At 48.1% G+C, this 24,584-nt stretch overlaps 1 protein-coding gene across 2 annotated transcripts in view; it reads left to right on the top strand.

The window, feature by feature from the left end:
• LOC119977074 (basic helix-loop-helix domain-containing protein USF3) overlaps window positions 1-18,773 on the top strand; it is a 51,567-nt gene extending 32,794 nt beyond the window's left edge. For both annotated transcript variants that reach the window (XM_038817646.1, XM_038817645.1), the window contains exons 4-6: window positions 3,889-3,971; window positions 7,195-7,291; window positions 9,886-18,773. In XM_038817646.1, the coding sequence (XP_038673574.1) occupies window positions 3,889-3,971; window positions 7,195-7,291; window positions 9,886-16,586 (6,881 nt within the window). In that variant the 3' untranslated portion in view covers window positions 16,587-18,773. The remainder of the gene's footprint in view (window positions 1-3,888; window positions 3,972-7,194; window positions 7,292-9,885) is intronic.
• Window positions 18,774-24,584: the final 5,811 nt, after the last annotated feature.

The raw sequence follows: 24,584 nt of genomic DNA, 5'->3' as shown, positions 1-24,584 counted from the left end.
TTGAGTTGCTGCCTGGTGGCCATGCTCCCTGGTGGCGATGCCCCCTGGTGGCCATGCTCCCTGGTGGCGATGCTCCCTGGTGGCCATGCTCCCTGGTGGCCATGCTCCCTGGTGGCCATGCTCCCTGGTGGCCATGCTCCCTGGTGGCCATGCTCCCTGGTGGCCATGCTCCCTGGTGGCCATGCTCCCTGGTGGCCATGCTCCCTGGTGGCCATGCTCCCTGGTGGCCATGCTCCCTGGTGGCCATGCTCCCCGGTGGCCATGCTCCCTGGTGGCCATGCTCCCCGGTGGCCATGCTCCCCGGTGGCCATGCTCCCCGGTGGCCATGCTCCCCGGTGGCCATGCTCCCCTGGTGGCCATGCTCCCTGGTGGCCATGCTCCCTGTTGGCGATGCTGCAGGGTCCCTGGTGGCGATGCTGCAGGGTCCCTGGTGGCGATGCTGCAGGGTCCTTGGTGGCGATGCTCCCTGGTGGCAATGCTGCAGGCTCCCTGGTGGCGATGCTCCCTGGTGGCAATGCTGCAGGGTCCCTGGTGGCGATGCTGCTGGGTCCCTGGTGGCGATGCTGCAGGGTCCCTGGTGGCGATGCTGCAGGGTCCTTGGTGGCGATGCTCCCTGGTGGCAATGCTGCAGGCTCCCTGGTGGCGATGCTCCCTGGTGGCAATGCTGCAGGGTCCCTGGTGGCGATGCTGCTGGGTCCCTGGTGGCAATGCTGCAGGGTCCCTGGTGGCGATGCTGCTGGGTCCCTGGTGGCAATGCTGCAGGGTCCCTGGTGGCGATGCTGCAGGGTCCCTGGTGGCGATGCTGCTGGGTCCCTGGTGGTGATGCTCCCTGGTGGCGATGCTGCAGGCTCCCTGGTGGTGATGCTCCCTGGTGGCGATGCTGCAGGCTCCCTGGTGGCGATGCTCCCTGGTGGCGATGCTGCAGGGTCCCTGGTGGTGATGCTCCCTGGTGGCGATGCTGCAGGCTCCCTGGTGGCGATGCTCCCTGGTGGCGATGCTCCCTGGTGGCGATGCTCCCTGGTGGCGATGCTCCCCAGTGGTGATGCTGCAGGGTCCCTGGTGGCGATGCTCCCTGGTGGCCATGCTCCCTGGTGGCGATGCTCCCTGGTGGCGATGCTCCCTGGTGGCGATGCTCCCTGGTGGCCATGCTCCCTGGTGGCCATGCTCCCTGGTGGCGATGCTCCCTGGTGGCGATGCTCCCTGGTGGCGATGCTCCCCAGTGGCGATGCTGCAGGGTCCCTGGTGGCGATGCTCCCTGGTGGCGATGCTCCCCAGTGGCGATGCTGCAGGGTCCCTGGTGGCGATGCTCCCTGGTGGCGATGCTCCCTGGTGGCGATGCTCCCTGGTGGCGATGCTCCCCAGTGGCGATGCTGCAGGGTCCCTGGTGGCGATGCTCCCTGGTGGCGATGCTGCAGGGTCCCTGGTGGCGATGCTGCAGGCTCCTTGGATGAGCATCTCTGAAGTATTAAGCAAGTCTGAACTTCAGCATCAAGTACACATTTGCTTGACGGAGTTAATGAGATTTCATTGAATCGTAAGAGCTCAGAAGGATCGATTTGACTTATTGTGCCTGTTTTCGCTCACTGCACAAGCTGTCCAATTAATCTCACTCCCCTGCTCTTTCCCTTTTTATTGGGGAGCAGTTTAGTTTTGCTTAAGATAATTACACAATATTAAATTTCTTCCGACATGAGAAAAAAGAATTGTTACGGTGTGGAAGGAGGCCATTTGGCCCATCGTGACTGCACCAGCTCTCCAAATGAGCATCATAACTTAGTGGCATTCCCCTATCTTTTTCCCGAACCCCTCCATATTGTTTCTGTTAAAACAGCCCTCTTGAATGCCTCGATTGAACCTGCCTCCGCCACTCCTCCTGGCCGTGCATTTCTGACTTGACAGCTGTGTGGATTGTTTTTCTCAAGTCACATTTCCTTCTTTTGCAAATCACTTTAAAGCTGTGCCCTTTCGTCCTTGATCCTTTTACGAGTGGGCACAGTTTCTCCCGATCTACTCTGTCCAGCCCCCTGATAATTTTCATAATGTCAAATCTCCTCTTGGCCTCCTACTCTCCACGGGGAATAGTCCCAACCTCTCCAACCTTTCCCTATCACTGACATTTCTCATCCCTGGAACCATCCTTGTAAATCTCTCCTGAACTCTCTCCAATGCGTTCACATCCTTCCTCTCTGGCGCCCAGAACTGTACACAGTACTCCAGCTGTACTCTACAGATGTAATAGTATTGTTGTAAACAACTGAGAAAGTGCCCTGTGTGAGTACTGAGAGAAAAGCAAGTCTGCAACAACTACACCATAATAGCAAGTTAATATTCACTCTTCAGCGTCCCTCCAGACTCTGAGGTGAAATGGTTGGTTTAGAGTACAATGTGTCATTTTGAAGATTTTGTGTAAAACAGTCCTGTGCACAGGAACTGCTGGGCACTGAAAGACCAATGTCTGTCCTGTTTATCTTCAACCACCTGATAGTCACACGATACCGCAGTAACAGAGTTTTTGGTTAATTGCAGCAATTGATCTTTACAATTAGTCTAAAATGGACACAGGGTGGATTTTTGTTGTTGGTATTCCTGGTACAAGGGTTTTACTTGCTGGACATTGCACAGACCAGCAAAGAAACACTGCCATTTGGCAGTGCATTCCAATCCTTCTCACCAACGTTCTCACACTTTTCCCTCGGGACGCAAGAGAAGATGCTCGGAGTGTTTCTTGTAGAGAGCAGACAGAAGGGGTTAATGCAGCTGAACTAGGAGAGGGTTGTATTGTCCTGTTGTAATAACGGGGTCCACGGCATTGGACATACCCATTGTATTGTCCCATCTATAGCAATCAACAAATAAATTGTATCATTACAGAAATTGTCAATTCCACTCTATTTTACTGTTACAACATTTTCCAATTCCACTATGTTACAATTACAGCAGGTGCCAATGCACTGTTTTTCTCTTCAAACAATGGCCATATCTATTGTATTGTTTCACTAATGGTCAAATTTAATGTCTTATACTGTTACAGTAATTACCGCGCATAGTACAGTAATGGGCACATTAGGGTTTTTCTCACTTATCAGTTGATATGATCACTTAATGACATTTTAAAAATAAATGATGCAGAAATATGTGCTTACTCCTCTTTAAAAGGTAGAGCAGGAGTTTGGGTGTTCACAGTGACTACCCCGATTACAACATGACCTTCCCCTGCAATTCTAATGTGGGAAGAGAGGCTGAACACTGTTGGGCTGGAATAATGAAGCTCGTACCTAAAAGAGGCTGGCATCCAACTAGGAAACCTGGTTAGCTGCCATTCTGTAAGCACTGCTGGGTCCAGTCTGAATTTGAAGCTTTTTAAAAAAAAAAAAATTTAGAGTACCCAATTAATTTTTTCCAATTAAGGGGCAATTAAGCGTGTTCAATCCACCTATCTTGCACATCTTTGGGTTGTGGGGGCGAAACCCACGCAGACACAGGGAGAATGTGCAAACTCCACACGGACAGTGACCCAGAGCCGGGATCGAACCTGGACCTCAGCGCCGCGAGACTGCAGTGCGAACCCACTGAGCCACCGTGCTGCCCGCTGAATTTGAAACTTGATCACTGGGTTTATATTGCTGGGTATTTGACTGAATAATTAGTACGGTGGGGGTTAGGTTATTACCTGTTTAACAAGAACGTATCTGTATTCAAATATCTAGTTAATGTGTTGTATAAATGGGTTTCATTGGTCTGTGACGCGGAATAATATTAACAACGCTACGTTCACAGCTGTCAGATGTCCAAAGGCACGTGAAGAGATCTTGAGGGAAAGGGAGGAAAAACAGAGTAATGGCAAAAACCTAACTTGACTTAAAAAAATACCAACTTTGTTGTTTCTAGTGGAAAGACATCGAAAGAAGAAGATTAATTCTGGAATAAATAAAATTGGAGAACTTATTCCATGCTCTCCCGCCTTGAAACAGGTAAAACAATTTCCAATTTTGTGTTTGAAAATCATCAATACGGGTGAAACAGATAAGAACATGGATTTACTGAGACACAAACAAAAGCCTTAGTTGCATTAAATATTGATAAACCTGCACCGTGTCTTACATTTTTTATCTCTGTGGGGTAATTTTTATTGTTTTATTTTCCAGATTTCCATTGTGATTAATTCCCAGTCAAGTCTATAAAAATACATTAATCGTTGAATTTGGGGTGTGGAGCAACTAAATGGGCTCCCTGACCTGCCATGATTATGAAAATAACATTCAGGGGATCTGGGTGTTACTGGTTAGGCCAGCATTTGTTACCTATCCCTAAATTGCCCTTGAACAGCTGCAGTCCCTGTGTTGTAGGTACACCCACAGTGCCCTGTGCCTTAGTTGTCTAAAAATTTATGTTTTCAGGGCCAGAACTAAAGAGTATTTAGTTTACAAATTGTGCAGCTTGAAAATCTAGCTGATTAAGGTGGACTGCGGAATGCCAAGGAATGATGGCTCCCACCGATAAACTGCATTTCAAAGAAAGGAGCTCTTTATTGAAGAGGGGGAATATTAATGGTTTTCTTTGTTATAGGATGCGGTTCATTACCACATTAGTAACATTTGGCGAAGGTTTGTGTGGGTCCCTGTGTGTGTGTCTCTGGGTCCCTGTGTGTGTGTCTCTGGGTCCCTGTGTGTGTCTCTAGGTCCCTGTGTGTGTGTGTCTGGGTCCCTGTGTGTGTGTGTCTGGGTCCCTGTGTGTGTGTGTCTGGGTCCCTGTGTGTGTGTGTCTGGGTCCCTGTGTGTGTGTGCCTGAGTCCCTGTGTGTGTGTCTCTGGGCCCCTGTGTGTGTGTCTCTGGGCCCCTGTGTGTGTGTCTCTGGGCCCCTGTGTGTGTGTCTCTGGGTCCCTGTGTGTGTGTCTCTGGGTCCCTGTGTGTGTCTCTCTGGGTCCCTGTGTGTGTCTCTCTGGGTCCCTGTGTGTGTGTCTCTGGGTCCCTGTGTGTGTGTCTCTGGGTCCCTGTGTGTGTGTCTCTGGGCCCCTGTGTGTGTGTCTCTGGGCCCCTGTGTGTGTGTCTCTGGGTCCCTGTGTGTGTGTCTCTGGGTCCCTGTGTGTGTGTCTCTGGGTCCCTGTGTGTGTGTCTCTGGGTCCCTGTGTGTGTGTCTCTGGGTCCCTGTGTGTGTGTCTCTGGGACCCTGTGTGTGTCTCTCTGGGTCCCTATGTGTGTCTCTGGGTCTGTCTCTCCCCCTCTCCCCCTCTGCCCCTCTGCTCCGCTGCCTCTCTGCCCCTCTGCCCCTCTGTCTCTCTGCCCCTCTGCCCCTCTGTCTCTCTGCCCCTCTGTCTCTCTGCCCCTCTGTCTCTCTGCCCCTCTGTCTCTCTGCCCCTCTGTCTCTCTGCCCCTCTGTCTCTCTGCCCCTCTGTCTCTCTGCCCCTCTGTCTCTCTGCCCCTCTGTCTCTCTGCCCCTCTGTCTCTCTGCCCCTCTGTCTCTCTGCCCCTCTGTCTCTCTGCCCCTCTGTCTCTCTGCCCCTCTGTCTCTCTGCCCCTCTGTCTCTCTGCCCCTCTGTCTCTCTGCCCCTCTGTCTCTCTGCCCCTCTGTCTCTCTGCCCCTCTGTCTCTCTGCCCCTCTGCCCCTCTGTCTCTCTGCCCCTCTGTCTCTCTGCCCCTCTGTCTCTCTGCCCCTCTGTCTCTCTGCCCCTCTGTCTCTCTGCCCCTCTGTCTCTCTGCCCCTCTGTCTCTCTGCCCCTCTGTCTCTCTGCCCCTCTGTCTCTCTGCCCCTCTGTCTCTCTGCCCCTCTGTCTCTCTGCCCCTCTGTCTCTCTGCCCCTCTGTCTCTCTGCCCCTCTGTCTCTCTGCCCCTCTGTCTCTCTGCCCCTCTGTCTCTCTGCCCCTCTGTCTCTCTGCCCCTCTGTCTCTCTGCCCCTCTGTCTCTCTGCCCCTCTGTCTCTCTGCCCCTCTGTCTCTCTGCCCCTCTGCCCTCTGTCTCTCTGCCCCTCTGTCTCTCTGCCCCTCTGTCTCTCTGCCCCTCTGTCTCTCTGCCCCCTCTGTCTCTCTGCCCCCCTGTCTCTCTGCCCCCCTGTCTCTCTGCCCCTCTGTCTCTCTGCCCCTCTGTCTCTCTGCCCCTCTGTCTCTCTGCCCCTCTGTCTCTCTGCCCCTCTGTCTCTCTGCCCCTCTGTCTCTCTGCCCCTCTGTCTCTCTGCCCCTCTGTCTCTCTGCCCCTCTGTCTCTCTGCCCCTCTGTCTCTCTGCCCCTCTGTCTCTCTGCCCCTCTGTCTCTCTGCCCCTCTGTCTCTCTGCCCCTCTGTCTCTCTGCCCCTCTGTCTCTCTGCCCCTCTGTCTCTCTGCCCCTCTGTCTCTCTGCCCCTCTGTCTCTCTGCCCCTCTGTCTCTCTGCCCCTCTGTCTCTCTGCCCCTCTGTCTCTCTGCCCCTCTGTCTCTCTGCCCCTCTGTCTCTCTGCCCCTCTGTCTCTCTGCCCCTCTGTCTCTCTGTCTCTCTGCCCCTCTGCCCCTCTGCCCCTCTGCCTCTCTGCCCCTCTGCCCCTCTGCCCCTCTGCCCCTCTGCCCCTCTGCCTCTCTGCCCCTCTGTCTCTCTGCCCCTCTGTCTCTCTGCCTCCCTGTCTCTCTGTCTCTCTGCCCCTCTGTCTCTCTGCCCCTCTGTCTCTCTGCCCCTCTGCGTCTCCCTGCCCCTCTGCGTCTCCCTGCCCCTCTGCGTCTCCCTGCCCCTCTGCGTCTCCCTGCCCCTCTGCGTCTCCCTGCCCCTCTGCGTCTCCCTGCCCCTCTGCGTCTCTCTCTGTCCCTGCCCCTCTGCGTCTCTCTCTGTCCCTGCCCCTCTGCGTCTCTCTCTGTCCCTGCCCCTCTGCGTCTCTCTCTGTCCCTGCCCCTCTGTGTCTCCCTGTCCCTGCCCCTCTGTCTCTGTGCAGTGTGTGGAGTCTGACCAAGACTCCTAAACTGAAGGATAACACCATTGCCTTGTCTTCCAGCTATCTAGCGATAAAAGCCAACATTCCAATTGCTTTATGATTTGAACTGTAACCCAGTTTGAGATGATTGGTGTACTTTGACTCCAAAATCTGTTTGCCCCACGAGAGTTCTTCGCTTCTCGCCATTTAATCGCACAAACATAACATCACCTTTCTTTTAGCTTTCGCCGGTAGCCCAGTTTCCCCACTGCTTTTCAAAATGCTCATGGACTGGCTGATGTCAACCTACTGTTTCTGTTTTCTTGCAGAGTAAAAACATGATACTAGATCAAGCCTCTAAGTACATCTCAGAACTGAAGCGGCAGAACGATGAAATCCTATTGAATGGGGGAGCCAAAGAGCAAGGTAGGTTTATGATGAGGCAATCATCGGGTAATCACTTCTATTTCTTTGGATAAGAGATGTTAACTTATCCCCAATATAAGTTAAACTTTAAGTTAACTTCAACAAGTTGTTTCCTTCCCCTTCCCACAAAACCACCAATCTATTCTATTAATTTTTTCCTGCTTTAAATGCAAAAGAATGGTGAACGTTTAAACAGAATATCGGTATCGTTAAGTACGTAGGTACAAAACTGAACCTGCGCCTGGTTCCTGTGCTTCACTCGTATCAGAAGAGCCCCACAGTCCCTTGTGCCCAGAACAAGGACTAAGAGTGAACACAGCCAACAGCGATAACGCCTGAAATAGACTGCCGGGGTGGACCGGACCCGCTGGTGGCGATAGTTGGGGTTTCAGAGAAGCCGGAGCTCATGGAGGAGAGGAAGGCCAATGTCTTGGTCTTCGCCTCTCTGATTGCACGGCGACGAATTGTGCTGGAGGGGCGATCGGCATCCCCACCGGGGGTAGCAGCATGGTTGGGTGACCTAGAATAGAACAGTACAGCACAGAACAGGCCCTTCGGCCCTCGATGTTGTGCCGAGCAATGATCACCCTACTCAAACCCACGTATCCACCCTATACCCGTAACCCAACAACCCCTCCCCTTAACCTTACTTTTTAGGACACTAAGGGCAATTTATCACGGCCAATCCACCTAACCTGCACATTTTTGGACTGTGGGAGGAAACCGGAGCACCCGGAGGAAACCCACGCACACATGGGGAGGACGTGCAGACTCCGCACAGACAGTGACCCAAACCGGGAATCGAACCTGGGACCCTGGAGCTGTGAAGCATTTATGCTAACCACCATGCTACCGTGCTGACCTGTATGACCTCCTGTGATTAGAGAAGATAAAGTATGAGTTAAGGGACTCAGCAGGAGAGTTTGGGAAAGGTGTGGGAAGTCTGTGACCGTGATTGAGGGGCTGTTTGTCACAGGGGAGAGGAGGTGAAATAGGGAACAAATCTGTACAGACTGTATAGTTGATTGTTGGGAAGTATGTTTCCTGGATGTTTATTCACTGTAACCTGGTTTGATACCTGTTTGTAATAAAATACATTAAAAATCAATAAATAAATAGACTGCCGCTCACAAGAAAAACTGCACTGTAAATTCAATGATACTCACCAACACATTCACCCATCATCCTTATGCTCGCTAACCTATGCTGGCTTCCAGTTAAGCAGCATCTTGATTTAAAAATTCTCATCCTTTTTTTCCAGATCCTACCGTGGCCTAGCCTGTCTTTTCTCTGCAATCTCCCCCAGCCTCACTACCCTCTTGATATCTCCGCACTCAGGACTCAAGTCCCCCCACCCCCTATTTTGCTGCACCAAAGGGAGCTGTGGCTTCAGCTGCCAATGCCCTGAGCTCTGGAATTCCATTCCTAAACTCCTCTGCCTCTCTTTCCTCGAGTCAGAAACTTCCCAAAACATATCCCATTGGCCAAACTTTAGGCCATCTGCCCTAATATCACCATATGTGGCTTAGTGTCAAATTTAGCTTTATAATTCTTCCCTTATAATTAAATATGCTAAATAAACACACATTATTCCATGGTGCCACTGGTGTGAATATAGACTATATACTTCAGAAGCTGTCTTTACTGATTAGCGAAGAGGCGGAGCAGTGGTGAAGAGTGTGTTCCCTCTGTGGGTGTTTAAATCTCCAGGAATGTTGGAAGAGGAGGAAGGTTTGTGTGCCTGGCTTTTTATTCTGCTGGATTTTCAACTCATTAAGTTGAAAAGCAGTGACCTTTATTTTGTTTAACTATGTGATTTAAAATACACAATTAACATCTGCTTCTTTAAACCAATGAAAGCTACAAGAATGCCACTGTGTTCATAAAATCATAGAATTTACAGTGCAGAGGAGGCCATTCTGCCCATCGTCTGAAAGAGCACCCTACCCAAGCCCACACCTCCACCCTATCCCCGAAACCCAGTAACCCCACCCAACTCCCTGTGCACTAAGGACAGTAAGATCAATTTATCACGGCCAGTCCACCTAACCTGCACATCTTTGGACTGTGGGAGGAAACCGGAGCACCCGGAGTAAACCCACACAGACACGGGGAGAACGTGCAGATTCCGCACACACCGTGACCCAGAGCCGGGATTGAACCTGGGACCTCGGTGCCGTGAGGCAGCAGAGCTAACCACTGCGCCACCATGCTGCCTTTATCTTTCCTGTTAAGGTGGTAAAGAATAAAGGCATCATTAGGAACAAAGGGAAATCTTTGCAGCGATAGGAATAATGCTATTTTTGCAGTGTTGGATGTACAAACCACCCATGATATATTGAGAATGTTGGGAAGGTTAGCTCCTAACACCTTTTTGCGAAAATGTCCATTATCGTTGCTTTTGTCACAGTCCAAATGCTTGGATTATGCCACATCCCTCGTTTTAAGTTACAGGAATAGCAAAGTGGGTAAGCACCGACCTTGCAAGAATGCCGGGCAGTTTGGAAGAAAGCTGTTTCTTATTTTAAATAACCAAGCTGATATAGATTTGAGTTCTGATTTACTTCTGATTAAATTTGTATTCTGTTCTGCAGGTGAAGAGATTGTAAGACTACGAAAGCAGTTGAATGAGCTACAGAAAGAAAATGACCGTTTTGCTGAGTTACTGAAAGCCAATGACATCTGCTTGCATGATGACCCTACAATTCACTGGAAGAGGAAACTCAAGGGCACAAAAGTTACAATGGTGGTTTCTTCCAACCAAATGCAAGATGATATTCTGGTCTACACAAATGGGAACCAATTGAATGGGAATTGCCAACAACCTGCAGGACACAGTTCACCAGAACAGGCTCTGAATACTCTGAGCAGTGACACACCAGAAACATGTTTTGATTTAATGGTGCCTGTGGCAATGTCTGATATTTCCCAGTTAGCAAATGGGGCTCAACTTCAGACACCGATCTCACAGCAGGAAGATCCCGAATGTCTTCCGACAACCAGCCCTTCGCTGAAAGGTGTTCAGTGTCCCACCATCACTAGCAGCAGCACTGTACACAGTGTGTTGAATGTTTCAACGAAGAGCTCTGGACAAGTGGTTCTTCAGTGTCCCCTCAGCAGTTGTGCATCAGCTTCTTTAGCTTGTCCCACAAGCACCTCTGCACAAATTGTACTGGAACGTTCCATGGGCAAGTTAGCTCAGTGCGTATTGGAAACTGCCAGTGAACGTCCTACACAGAGTGTTCTTGACATTACTACGAGTACTTGCTTTGCTTTGCCTTTGCGCTCACAACAGTTTGGCACACCGTGTACAGGTATGGAGAGCCCCAGTGGGATGACACCACAGTCAGTTTTGGGGTTGTCATCTGTAATTGGCCAGAGCCCCGAGTTGAGATCAACAAGCTTTTCAAATACTGAATGCTCACAAAACATGTTGGTGTCCAATGATTGTCAAAATGTTCCTGTGTCGATTGGTGGTCTTTTTATTACAACAGCATCTTTCAAACTCGGGGCAATGTCTAATGGAGATGTGATGTCGTCTTGTCCAATAGCAAACTCGTGGGCAGTCTGTCCAGCTTCTACGTACACTGGCACTTCAGACTCGAACAGTGTCAGCACCTTTTCACGCATGAGCTCCGCAGGTAATACACAGACAACATGGACTACATTACAGCTCGCGGGCAACACTGTGCACCCTGTCAGTCAGGGGGGCTCTAATATCATGCCAGTGCCACTAAATGGAAATCTGGGCGCCAGAAATACTTTCTCGATTTCTGAAAGTGGCCAGCCATTTAATAATGTAACTGTAGTTCCCTCAGCTTCCACAGCATTTCAAGGTGTTTCCTTCTGTTCCGCTTACAGGCAACTCAAGCAACAGGTGGCAGTTACAGTGCAGGCCCCCTTACAGCCTCTACCTTTGCAGCCGGTTCTAGCCCAGCCCCAAATTCCATCCCAGCCAGCAGCCAAGGTGGTTTCTTTGCTTCCTCCTTTGCAAGTGATTCAGATGGCCCGCTCTGCAGGATCATCTGTCTCTTCCACTCCCAACAATCAGAATCTCATCATCCTCCAGCCAGCTAATCCCACCTCTCCCGCAGTAGTGAGAGGTGCCCTCACCAGCCAGGGACCAGGGCAGCAAATTGTCATCATACAAGCAGCCAGTCAGAATGCAGTGTCAGTAGTCCCAGCTCAAACTAGCAATAGGTTACCGGCCCTTGACTCCAATCAACTGGTGTGCAGCAGCAGTAACACACAGAGCACGTCCAGTGTGCAGACAGTAGGAGGTAAGCACCTTGTTCACATATTACCACGGCCAATTTCGTCATCCCCCTGCACAAGCTCCCAATCCTTCACTGGCACGGGATCAGGTCAGCAGCAGCAGACCATCTCTGTCAATGGCCAGTTGTTTGCTCTGCAGCCAGTAAAGCAGTCGGGGGCTTCCAGCCAGAACACCATGCAGATCATTCAGCCAACAACCAGTGCTGATCCAAACACCAATGTGGCCCTTAATACTTTTGGTGCGTTGACAAACCTCAGCCAAAATATCTCACAGATGGCAGGACAGGGAGGTTTACAGCTGACCAGTAGCCATGCAGCTAATCCTTCAGCTCCCACCAATGGCCAGAACATTGGTGCCAGCACCTCGTCATCTGAAGCCACAGTGACCAGCACAAGCACAGATACTTCAACGGCATCAACGTGGCACACAAGCAGTTCGTGCCCCCTCAAATCCCCCCTTGGTCCATCCTCTAGCTGTAAAACTAAGAAGATGCAGAAGAAATCCCTCTCTGCAAAGCAAGGAGCCACGAGGAAGGCCACGTGCACCGGGAACAAAACAAAGGTGGATGCCAATTGTGTTGAACATACCAAATCTAACAAAGATAATCCATTGCAGTCGTTAACCAGTGGTGATCAGGTTTTATCATCGCAGGGGTTGACCATATCGCAGCAGTCATCACTGCCTCAGACACCAACATTAGTGGCAGCCACAGTGACCACTTCTGTCACTTCACAGGAGGGAGTAGCCAGGCAGCAATCAGCACCCAGACTGTCTCAGCATGTGTTACCATCATGTTCAACAGAGCCAGCAGTGGCGGAATCAGTCTCTCGAGAGCAGACCGACATATTAGCAGTGATTTCCGCCACCTCGGCTTTAGTCGCATCATTGCCACCCTCATCATCTCGGGGTGATTTGATGAAGAATGTTTTGAGTGTACCTTCTCCCCCATGTGTAATCACAGAAGTATCAACATCAGTTACTCCAGCGTCACCGTACTGTTCAAATGCAGCTCTTCAGGGTTCAGGAGCATTTTCAATCGACAAGGACAGTGACTTAGTTGAGTTGCAAACTGCGGTAGCAAATGTTTGCAACACCCCTGGGATAAGCAGCGTTTCTGCACAGTTGGAATCTCTCACAGTCGCTCAGCACCAAGGCAATGCAGGCAACAAAGAAAGGACCCAAGACTGGTACAAAGGGCAATTAGAAATGGACAAGTTTGCAGCAACTAAAGAAATCCGCACTCAAGATGGCAGTAGCATGATGCAGGTAGTCCCACACGGCGACAGAGGATCATCAAACGAGAAGGGTTCTTTGCTGTCATTTGTGAAGGTCTCTTGTGCCGATAACGAGTTGTGTGTCGACAGTTCTAGAGAGACTTCGACTGGCATGTTGTTTTATGAAAAGGGTGAACCTCAGAAAGACATTTTGTTGGTGAGCACAGAGGCCGAAGGTGGCGTGCAGCAGCAGCTGTGCAACCCAGATCAAGAGAGCATGGGAGGCCCCTTGATTGTTCATCGCCAGACGGAGTCACCCATGTCCTCCAGCTCCGGGAGCAGCCGTGGCTTTTCTGTTGCCTCCATGCTGCCGGACTCCACCCGAGATGATGCTTCTTGCATCAGTACAATGACCAGCACGTTTAATAACTACAGTTTATCCGAGCAGAACGACATTGTGGCCCTTGCTGCTAGAGCTATCTTTGAACATGGAAGTCCAGGGAAAAGTTTGGCCTCAGATGTTACTGTCTGTGATGTTCGGTCGAAAGCTCAGAAAATTCCTTTTGCAGCTAAAGAATATCCAAGCCAACCATCGGTCAAAGCCCTTGGTGTTAAAGAGCAAAGTCCAAATTTGACAGAGGCTCGGGCAGCTGAGGATCAAACACAACAAACTTTACTAATGGATACAAGCTCAAGAGGAACGTCTGTAAATAAGACTTCAACTTCTGTTGTAAAAGAAATACCAAATATGCCACTGATTTGCCCATCTTCTGTCTCCGCTACCCTGAGTGTAATTAACCATGCATGCCACAGCGAAGCTATTCAAATGCAGGCCTGTTCCCAGGGTCAGACCCAACTTGGAGAGCAGCTTCCAGTTTGTGCTACAGCTGATCTATCCAGTGCACCTTCTACATACACAGAACAATCTTCCCAAGCCACCCTGTTGACAGAATTTTCTCACGAGCAGCTAGATACGAGGAAAGGGAACTCACAGACTTCCCTCGTTTTGGAGCCGCTTTTGAAGCAAAGCAGCGAGAGCCGAAAAGATGCAACAAAGCGGACTGGGCCAGACGACCAATTAATCTCAACAGCAAAGCGGCAAAAGCAGTGCCAGAATGCAGCAGTGAGACTCGGAGGGAAGTCCACTGTAAGTCCAGTGCCCGAGTGTGGCCAAACATTTATCGGACAGTTGCCAACAAATTCTTCGAGTTTATTAGTCTCGGGTAGCAACCCAGTACACACAGATAGCCTCAGCACCTTATTCCCACCAACTAACTTCCTGATTTCCAATTCTGCTGAGACTCTAAGGCCATCTGAAGCTCATTGTAACGCCCAGCCACAAATCCAGGAGAGGGAAGGGCAGCAAGGCAGCCAGCAACTGCAGCAGCATTTGATGTCTCAACAGACCGTCTCTTCACAAGCAGGGCTTAATGTCCACCACGGCCACATGTATTACAAACACCATCAGGGGCAGATACGTGAAAGGCATTTATATCACCTTCAGCATCACCTTCCGCACAATGAGAGTTCAGTCCATCCACAGGCTCACAGTGTCCAGCAGCCCCGTGCTGTACAGCAAGAAATCCAAATGCAGAAGAAGCGAGGGCTCATGCGAGGGAGTCAAACTCCCCAGATGTCACTCCAGCAAAAGCAGCAACCAAGTGGAAATGGTCAAGGACGACAAAAAGGGAACCACCAGCACCACCATCACCAGCACCACCATCATCAGCAACAACTTCAGCAGCAAATGCCACATTCACAATTTGGAAATTCACAGCAAGATAAAAGGTGCGACAATTCTGTGATCAACAGAAATCACCACAGCAGCCATACGCAGAGTCTCCACAGCCAGGATCTCCTCCACCAGCACCAACAGGATAATGCTAGAAGTGGGCAGCAAGGGGCTGGCGGCCCTCCAGAACAGTCTGGGCAGTCTCGCATCCAGAGGTTGATGACCTCAAGGTCATTGGATCAGCAAATGGCTTCTAAGTCCAATTCCGGGTCCCGGCCTTCAGAGATACCATTTACCTCCCACAGGCAGGAGAGGAACAGAATTTCCACTTACTCAGCAGAGGCTTTAATCCGAAAAGCACCTTCTAATGTAGAATCCAGAATGGGGATGACTATGCAGAGCACCAGAAATAATCTGGAGCAGACTGAAATGCGAACCTATCTTGATTTATCAATGAACAAAAACCTGCCTGTGCATAGTTTGCAGGCTAAGTTGTCACTAGATCATTGCATAAATTCTGATGTTCAAGGTCTTCCTGACTGCCCCCCTTTTAAAGTGAGTGTAACAACTCAGGGAGTTGGCACTTTTGAGGTTCAGTCATCGAGAGGCAACGAGATGGTCAACAGTATGCCAACGCACAGAGGAATGCAGTCACATGGCTTCAGGCTGGGTCAGGGCCCAGGGGCTGAGAGGCAGGCTCGGCTGCCTTATTTGCCGATGCAAGGGAGTGGAGTTCCTTTAAGAGAGAATGAAGGTTCTTGCCATCAGAGCTTTATGAAAAGCCTACTGGCTCCTCCACTCAGTGAGCAGATAGGTGCAAACCAAAGGTCAGTGCCAGAACATCCAAGGAACACACAGTGTGTACCACCAGCAAGCATCGAATACAGTTGCCCGTCAGTTAGAGAGGGTGTTCACATTAGAAGGGATGGAGAGGTGCAAAATCGTGAAAGTTGTGACATGTCTTTAGGTGCACTCGGTTCCAGAAACAACTCTTTGGGCATCTACACAAATCCTCCCTCCATAGCAGACAGCCAGGGCCGAAATACCAGTCCAAATGTGTCTGCACAAAAGAACTCCCTCAGAATGAATGAAGGTCAAGGAAATAAGTGCCACCCAAGCTCACAGGCTTCTCCCAATGTGCACGGAGCGGTTAGGCCGGTGATGCCTCACACTGCTGTTTCCCACAGCGGGAATGAGCAGGGACACACAATTCAGCAGCCCAGTTCCTCGGGCATTAACCAGCGAGGGCGGCATCCAGTCCAAGAGGGATCAGCTTCAAAGATGCGGCAGACTGATCGGTCTCGCTCCGGGAACCACAGAAATGGAAATGTTTTTGAGCATGGCCTACAGTTACCCCTGGCATCCAGTAGTAGTATGATCCTTGGCCGTCAGCAGCCAGTCAGTGCTCGGGCAGGAAGCATTGTGCGGTTCATGACTGAGGGGCAACAATTACCAAACGATAATTTAACCCCCGATCACTCGCTGTCTCAGAACTTTGGGTTTCCTTTCATTCCGGAAAGTGGGATGAACCCTCCGATTAATGCTAATCCATCATTCATCCCGCCGGTAACCCAGCCGGGTGCAAACCGTACCCCAGCTCTCATACCAGTGGAACCACAGAATCCCCTGTCCTCGTTTTACCCTCCGTACTCTCCAGCTCATCCCAACCTTTCCAATGACCTCTCCATCCCCTACTTTTCCAATCCGATCTTCAGCAGCCCAAGCACAGAGAAGGCCAATGCCGGGGGACTCAACAACCCATTTGGGTCCATTTTGTCCCCACCTCGGCCAGTTGGCTTCCCGCAGCCAAATTTCCCCCTTCTCCCTGACATGCCAGCCAGACCCATGGCCAACACTTCCAGCATCACCCCGCACCTCTCCAACTTTAACCTAACCACCCTCTTCCCTGAAATCGCTGCTGCTCCCCTCGCCACAGAGAGCACCGCCATGCCCATGTCACCTTTGTTGCCTTTAACCAACCCGGCTCTTTCCGACGTCTCCAAGCAGCACTCAAACCGGTCTGCCCACAATATAAGCCACATACTGGGTCATGATGGCAGCTCCGCCGTGTAGGATTCAACACTGCTTGACCTTTATTTCTGTGAGACTGCTCTGGGTGCACGTGTTATAGTGAAACGGTCAGGGTGAACGTATGGATCTGTTTCCCACGTGGCTATAAATCAACACTACCCCTCCCACCCACCCTCACAACCACCTTCAGCTTTCTACTTTACTTTGACATATATAAGATGCTTTCTGTTTGGTACCATTTGCGGAAACATCTCTGGGGTTGTTGAGGTGAGTGAATTGGACAGGAGGAAGAAAGATGCTCGTGCGCATACAGCTGGTACCTCATGTACACCTGCCATCGATGATGCAAAAACTATTCACACGTGCCACACAAGATGCTGTCCGCAAGGATACAATTTTCCAAAGCTGCAGGCAGAATAGAGTGTCTTGTATATAGTGTATTAGTATATAGGTTTGCAATATATTCACGGTCCAAGGCATTCATAGGACTGACTAAGCATTAAAATGTAAATAGTGGGAAAATAATTATCACACCATCACTGCAGCAAGTATTTGTTGGGTCTGATTTTAACCATTGTTTTGAGCACAAAGTACTATTAGAATTATTTTTGTGACTCGCAGCTTGGCTTGTTGCATTGCCTGTGTAACAGAGCAAAGTGTAAGAGGACAAATTGGTGTTAACATAAGCTTTCTGGCCTTTTCTTTTATGATCCAAATGTAAGTCCTGTCATAAATCTTTTTGAAGTACAATCACTTACTTGATAGGGTGAATCTCTTAATGAATTATGCCCATTGCATCAGATTTCCTTAAGTTTCCTTAATTAAACAATCAATTGTCCTCTCACGCAATCACCCGCATTCTTTCTACAAGTACAGCTGCCATTAACTCAACTTGAGGTGAAGGTTAGACAAGAGGGGAGGCATTTAAATTTATTTTGCGAATGAGGTGCTGAATAATTTGTGTTGTATAAAATATTTAAAATAAAACTTTAGTTAATTTCCATATAAATGTATTTCAATTTGAGTTATTGCATGTGCTGAAGGTGCTTTGAATAACTTCTGTGTTTTAATGGGAAGTCGCTCTTGCAACTCCTTCACAGGAACCTGTCTGAAATTTGTTTTGAGGGATTAAAGTTAGAAACAATGACCTTTGCAGCCACATCCAACCGTAAACTTCAGTTCATCGCAGGGTCAGTTACTATCTGTGTGACTACTGCCACTTTGCAGGTTAATCTAAATGGACTGTTCCACAGTCTGTATGCTGCATTACCAGCAGGGGGCAGGGTTACTTGTCTATTCATATTCTTCAACTTTCTGGTACCTTGCATACCTCAGACTTTGAAGCTTTAATCAGAGGACTGGATCCTGGAATAAGTTAACATTTTTTCCTATCGCTCCAGCTCTTGGCTGGAATCCCCCAATGGAGTGATGATCGCCATCCTTTTCCTTGACTATAATGGTTCCAAGTGGAATATGTTTGGCATATTCTCAGCCCTGTTTATAGTGCATGCATCAGTCTGTAATGTGGGTCATGATTAACAGTTCCACTTGATTCGTCCAAAAAGGTAACTGGCACCGGCAGGGTAAAAACATTAGACTTGCTTTAAAGTCTGGGTTTGGGATGAAACCCGGTTCAAGAGCTGTGACTCGTCTTGGGAGTGCTTGCTGTGTTTTGTTTAAAAGAAAGAAAAGGTTTTGTTCATGATTATATGCAAATGAAAATACAGCTGAAAGTAACATGTGACAAGTACAATATTTCCAGAGCGTGGACTTGGGCTAATTCTGCAACGATTGAAGAACATTCAAGCAAGCGACTATTAAATTTAATGCACAGTCTTGTTCCCCACCAGTGTGAGAAACCTTTTCACTTTCCATGAAGAAATCTTAGTTATCAAATCAGATCTATCTTTTGCAGAGAACACTCTCAAACCGGCAAAACTCTGTTTTAGACACCTGTTACACAGGCAAGCTCTGGTGTTTGACCTTGTGCTTTAGTCCAGCCAACAATTTGTTTGTATCACAACACAAGCAATTTTATGGGGTAAACGCAGTGTGAGCAAGCACACAGGCAATAATTTAGTTCCTGTGCTTTGCTGAGAGACTTGGAGCTGTTGTTATAAGTTTAAAAAAACAACTTAGAATTGCACCTACCTCCATTTATTGGGCTATTGTAATATAATGTCTTGTACAGTATGCAGGATTTTTCTAAAATAAAACACATTTTGTTCACATTGCATGTATTATTTGGGAAAGAAAGCTTCGCTAGGTTCTAATAGAACCTCTCTGTTGTAAATTGAAATCAGTAACTGCACTACATTGCAATACATGTTACACCTGTAGGGGTTGGTGTTAGCTGACATCATGTAATACAAGCAGAAAGTGCTGAACAAATCCAGCAGATCTGGCAGCACCTGTGGAGAGAGAAACACAAGACTTTTGGGGAGGTGGTGGCATAGTGGTATTGTCACTGGACTAATAATCCAGCGACTCAGGTCACCGATATCTGTTGAGAGGCTGTAGATTTAGGACTGCAATGAGGAGGAACTGCTGCTCTCGCAGAGGGTGGTGAATTTGTGGAACCCGCTGCCCCATAGTGCAGTGGAATCTGAGTCATCAAATGGCTTCGAGAAGGAGACAGATATATTTCTGATTTTTAAAAACGGGTTTAAGGGATATGGAGAACAGGTGGGGAGGTGGATTTGATACAAGGAAGAGATCAGCTATGATCTGATTGAATGGCGGAGCAGGCTTGAAGGGCTGAATTGCCGACTTCTGCTCCTGCTTCCTATGTTCGCGTGCTCTGAGGACCCCTCGCCCACTCCCAAGCTTGGGTCATCACGGTAGCCTCACCAGTTTCAATTCGGTCCTGTGTTGGCATTTGGATTAAGTTAACCTTTTGATTAATAAAAAGAAGAGGAGGTGACCCTTCCCTCATACTAAATAAAACACATTCTCAGAAATTACAGATTCACGCATTCCATAATTTGGTTTTTCCGTAGAAAGTAGAATTCTGCACAGCCCAGAAGATGGCCATTCGGCACATTGTGCTTGTGCTAACTCTTAGGTATGCTCCGAACTTGAACACTCTCCTCTGCCTCCAAGCTGACAGTGCTACCACTACACGACAGCTGGCAAACATAATGTCAGTAAATATTAGGTCATCAACATGTAGGACTTTTCTTCGAAGCGTTTTATTTTTATTTAAGATTGCGTTATCGTAGATGGGAAAAGATTGAGCGGTGTTAAGAGGGTGGACTGGGAACACCTGCCACTGCAGGGACCCAGTGTCAACATCAGATGCTCCTGGGTCAGACAAAGCCCCCTCTACACTGTCCCAGCAAAATGTCACGACCTTCTGTATTAATGTGCATTTTATTCCCACCAGCACCCCTCAGCTTGTCTGCATGACATTGCCAAATGAAGGATACTCTTGCACCGTGGGCTAAGACTAGTAAACCCACTTCACGAGGAACCTTGAAAGCTGGGGAGGATGGGAGGGCTTCTGTGCTATCAGTCAGGGAATAGATTAAGAATGTGAGTCTTGAGAATTGAAAGGTTCGCAGCTCACCCTTCGGACAGTTTTGAAGAGATTACTTACCACGCCATGGGTTGCTTTCTCAAAGTATCAGCATCGCCATGATGGGCTGAGTGGCCTTTATTGCTATTTGCTTCTCTCATTCTGTGAAACTCAAGATGCACTGTCACTGAGCACGAGGGAGTTGGACTGACCAGATTATTTATTTGTTAAATCTCTACCATCACGTCCTGTATCTTTAACCACCAATCAGATCTTTTACTCATTTTGTCTAAAAATATAACTTCATCCCTTGTGAATGAGTGTGGTCACTTGGCCCAGTTCTCACGATGAGGCAAGTTTAGTGCATATTATCAATGAAATAGTGCTCCTAGCTCAACACTGACTTTTGTTGTCACTGCTCGTTCTGCCCACGCATGTTTATAGTTTAAAGATACATTGCAATACCTCCTCAGTTCAAAACAAACGCTCGTTCCTTTAAAATCTTTTGGGGTGGATTTTCAACAGTTTACAAACGCAAACCCATCACTTTTTAAAATATATTTTTTAACATTTTACCCATTAAGGGGCAATTTAGCGTGGCCAATCCACCCAACCTGCACACCTTTGGGTTGTGGGGGTGAGACCCACGCAGACACGAGAGAATGTGGAAACTCCACACGGACAGTGACCCGGGGCCAGGATCAAACCCAGGTCCTTGGTGCTGTGAGGCAGCAGTGCTAACCATTGTGACACCATGCCACCTAAATGCAAACTCTTCACAAAGGGTGCTGGAGAATTAGAGCACTCACTCTCGCCCTGACACCAAACTGTCCCTGTCTCCTTGCAAGTTGCTGGTTTGTAACTCGTAGTGGTGACCAAGATCCTTGCTCCAGTCAATTGATAGACACAACAACTTTACCTTTAATTCAAATCATGTCTTTATTGAACACTATAAGATCCCAATGCTTATCACTACTGCGAGAGGTTCTATTATACACTGCATCATAAACACATAAATGATTCTACCTTCCTTTGCCACCATACAAGTTCACTAGCATAGGTTACATAGAATTTACAGTGCAGAAGGAGGCCATTAGGCCCATCGAGTCTGCAGCGGCTCCTGGAAAGCACCCGACTCAAGGTCAACACCTCCACCCTATCCCCACAACCCAGTAATCCCACCCAACACTAAGGGCAATTTTGGACACTAAGGGCAATTTAGCGTGGCCAATCCACCTAACCTGCACATCTTTGGACTGTGGGAGGAAACCGGAGCACCTGGAGGAAACCCACGCACACACGGGGAGGATGTGCAGACTCCGCACAGACAGTGACCCAAGCCGGAATTGAACCTGGGACTCTGGCGCTGTGAAGGAATTGTGCTATCCACAATGCTACCGTGCTGCCCTGTTAAACTGTTAATACTTATCTAACATCTAGTATTGGATTTGTGGAGGATGTCACTAGTCCATCGCACTTGACCAGGCACAAGTGGGAATCGAACTCTGTCTTCAAGCTGGAGGCTTGAGGCTTCCTTCTTCTGTGATGTTGTTCCTTGACATTTCACTAATAAAATCTCTTTGTCTACTTCTTATACAGATCCCGCTGGCACTAATCTCATGCTTCCAGTCATGTGCTCACGGGATAGTACTAATCAATCATTGTATTTTCTGGTCACGAATGTTCAAAGAATAGTGACTCACTTGGGGGTCATTCTTCTCAGGAATACGACATGTGGGGGTCTGTGTTTAATCACTGTGTACAAGGCATAGGAACAACCATTGCCCAATCAGTTCCTGAGCTCACTCCCTGACTGCACCTCTGGTTTTTCACTACAGACCATCACTGTTTATGTTGATACCATCAGGCTTTATCAGTGTCTTCCCTTTGCTGGGGCCTTTACAAATAACCATCAGGCAATAGTGTCTCTTTCACCTTGGCCATGTTTCCCAGTAAGTTTAGGGCCAGGACTACAGTAGGCCTCTGAAAATAGAAGTCATCAACCTGCTCAAGCCTCTTAAAATAGCTTGTGCTTTTTAAAAAGAAAATTAATAATCCAAAGTAACTTACTCTGGTGAGTACTTGAAAAGTGACAGATTCTGCCATTAAATATATGAACTCAAATCAAGAACCAGGAATAGGCCATTTGGCCCATCGAACCTGCTCCACCACGCCATAAGATCAGGCTAATTAGATTGTGGTCTTAAACTCACTTTCTTATGGGCCCTCCATGACCTCAACCCCCTTGCTGAGCAAAAATGTGATCAAGGCGGCACAGTGGCACAGTGGGTTAGCACTGTGGCCTCATGGTGCTGAGGTCCCATGTTTGATCCCGGCTCTGGGTCACTGTCCATTAGGAGTTAGGAGTTAAACTAAAAAGTAGGACCTCAAAGTTAGTAATCTCAGGATTGCTACCAGTGCCACGAGCTAGGCAGAGTAGGAAAGTCAGGATAGATAGGATGAATGCGTGGCTCAAGAGATAGTGCAAGAGGGAGGGATTCAAATTCCTGGGGCATTGGGACCGGTACTAACCGGACGGTCTGCACCTGGGCAGGACTGGAACCGATGTCCTAGGGCAGGGGTGGGCAAACTTTTCCGTGCAAGGGCCACATTCAGAAATTCACAATTTTAAAGGGCCGCATAGTATATTAAGTAAAATAATTAATATTTAAAATAGCCAAAATAAAAGGTTTTTAAAGAAAAAAAAGCAATTAATTTTTATTAATTAATATTTTAAAGTAGAAACTTCACATGAAACACATGTTGTGCCGAGCAATGATCACCCTACTCAAGTCAACGTATCCACCCTATACCAGTAACCCAACAGCCCCCCCATTAACCTTAAAATAAAAATTAAAAATTAAAAAAAATTTTTTATGACTTGATCTTGGTGGGCCGCATAAAGACCTTTGGCGGGCCGTAGTTTGCCCACCCCTGTCCTAGGGGGAGTGTTTGCTACAGCTGTTGGGGAGGGTTTAAACTAATGTGGCAGGGGGATGGGAACCGATACAGGAAGTTGGAAGGTAGTAAAACAGGGACTGAAGCAAAAGGAAGTAAGGTGGAAAGTGTAAGGCAGAGAAGCCATAGTCAAAAATCAAAAAGGGCGACAGTACAAGGTACAGTGACTGAGGGGAGCTCAGTGAATAGGCCCAGTAATAAAACTGGAAGTAAAAACATTAACGATAAGCGACGCAGCAGGTTGTTACATGAAGATATGGGTTCAACGACAAGGAAAATTAGGAGAAAAGATAAGAGGAAATATAACTTAGGAGAGGTTACTGATCGAGATGTTAAGATTCAAAACAGAAGTAAAAAAACCAACATAAGTGTACTTTACCTGAATGCTCATAGTATTCAGAATAAAGTAAATGAGTTGATGGCGCAAATCATCGTGAATGACTATGATTTAGTGGCCATTACTGAAACATGGTTAAAGGATGGTCACGACTGGGAGTTAAATATCCGAAGGTATCAAGCTATTTGGAAAGACAGAGTGGATAGTAAGGGAGGTGGTGTAGCTCTGTTATTTAAGGATGACATCTGGGCAATAGTAAGGGATGACATCGGTGCTATGGAGGATAAGGTTGAATCCATTTGGGTGGAAATCAGGAATAGTAAGGCAAAAAAGTCACTGATAGGAGTAGTCTATAGGCCACCAAATAGTAACGTTATGGTGGGGCAGGCAATAAACAAAGAAATAACTGATGCATGTAGAAATGGTACAGCAGTTATCATGGGGGTTTTTAATCTACATGTCGATTGGTTTAACCAGGTCGGTCAAGGCAGCCTTGAGGAGGAGTTTATAGAATGTATCCGCGATAGTTTCCTAGAACAGTATGTTATGGAACCTACGAGGGAACAAGCGGTCCTAGATCTTGTCCCGTGTAATGAGACAGGATTGATTCATGATCTCATAGTTAGGGATCCTCTCGGAAGGAGCGATCATAATATGGTGGAATTTAAAGTACAGATGGAGGGTGAGAAGGTAAAATCAAATGCTAGTGTTTTGTGCTTAAACAAAGGAGATTACAATGGGATGAGAGACGAACTAGCTAAGGTAGACTGGGAGCAAAGACTTTATGGTGGAACAGTTGAGGAACAGTGGAGAACCTTACAAGCGATTTTTCGCAATGCTCAACAAAGGATTATACCAACAAAAAGGAAGGACGGTAGAAAGAGGGAAAATCAACCGTGGATGTCTGTGGAAATAAGGGAGAGCATCAAATTGAAGGAAAAAGCATACAAAGTGGCAAAGATTGGTGGGAGACTAGAGGACTGGGAAATCTTTAAGGGGCAACAGAAAGCTACTAAAAAAAGCTATAAAGAAGAGTAAGATAGATTATGAGAGTAAACTTGCTCAGAATATAAAAACAAAAAGTAAAAGTTTCTACAAATATATAAAACAAAAAAGAATGGCTAAGGTAAATATTGGTCCTTTAGAGGATGAGAAGGGAGTTTTAATAATGGGAGATGAGGAAATGGCTGAGGAACTGAACAGGTTTTTTGGGTCGGTCTTCACAGTG

This window comes from Scyliorhinus canicula, chromosome 14 (assembly GCF_902713615.1).
Source record: "Scyliorhinus canicula chromosome 14, sScyCan1.1, whole genome shotgun sequence".
Lineage (NCBI taxonomy): Eukaryota > Metazoa > Chordata > Chondrichthyes > Carcharhiniformes > Scyliorhinidae > Scyliorhinus > Scyliorhinus canicula.
Note: the sequence above shows the minus strand (reverse complement) of the source record. Positions and strands in the feature narration are given on the sequence as shown.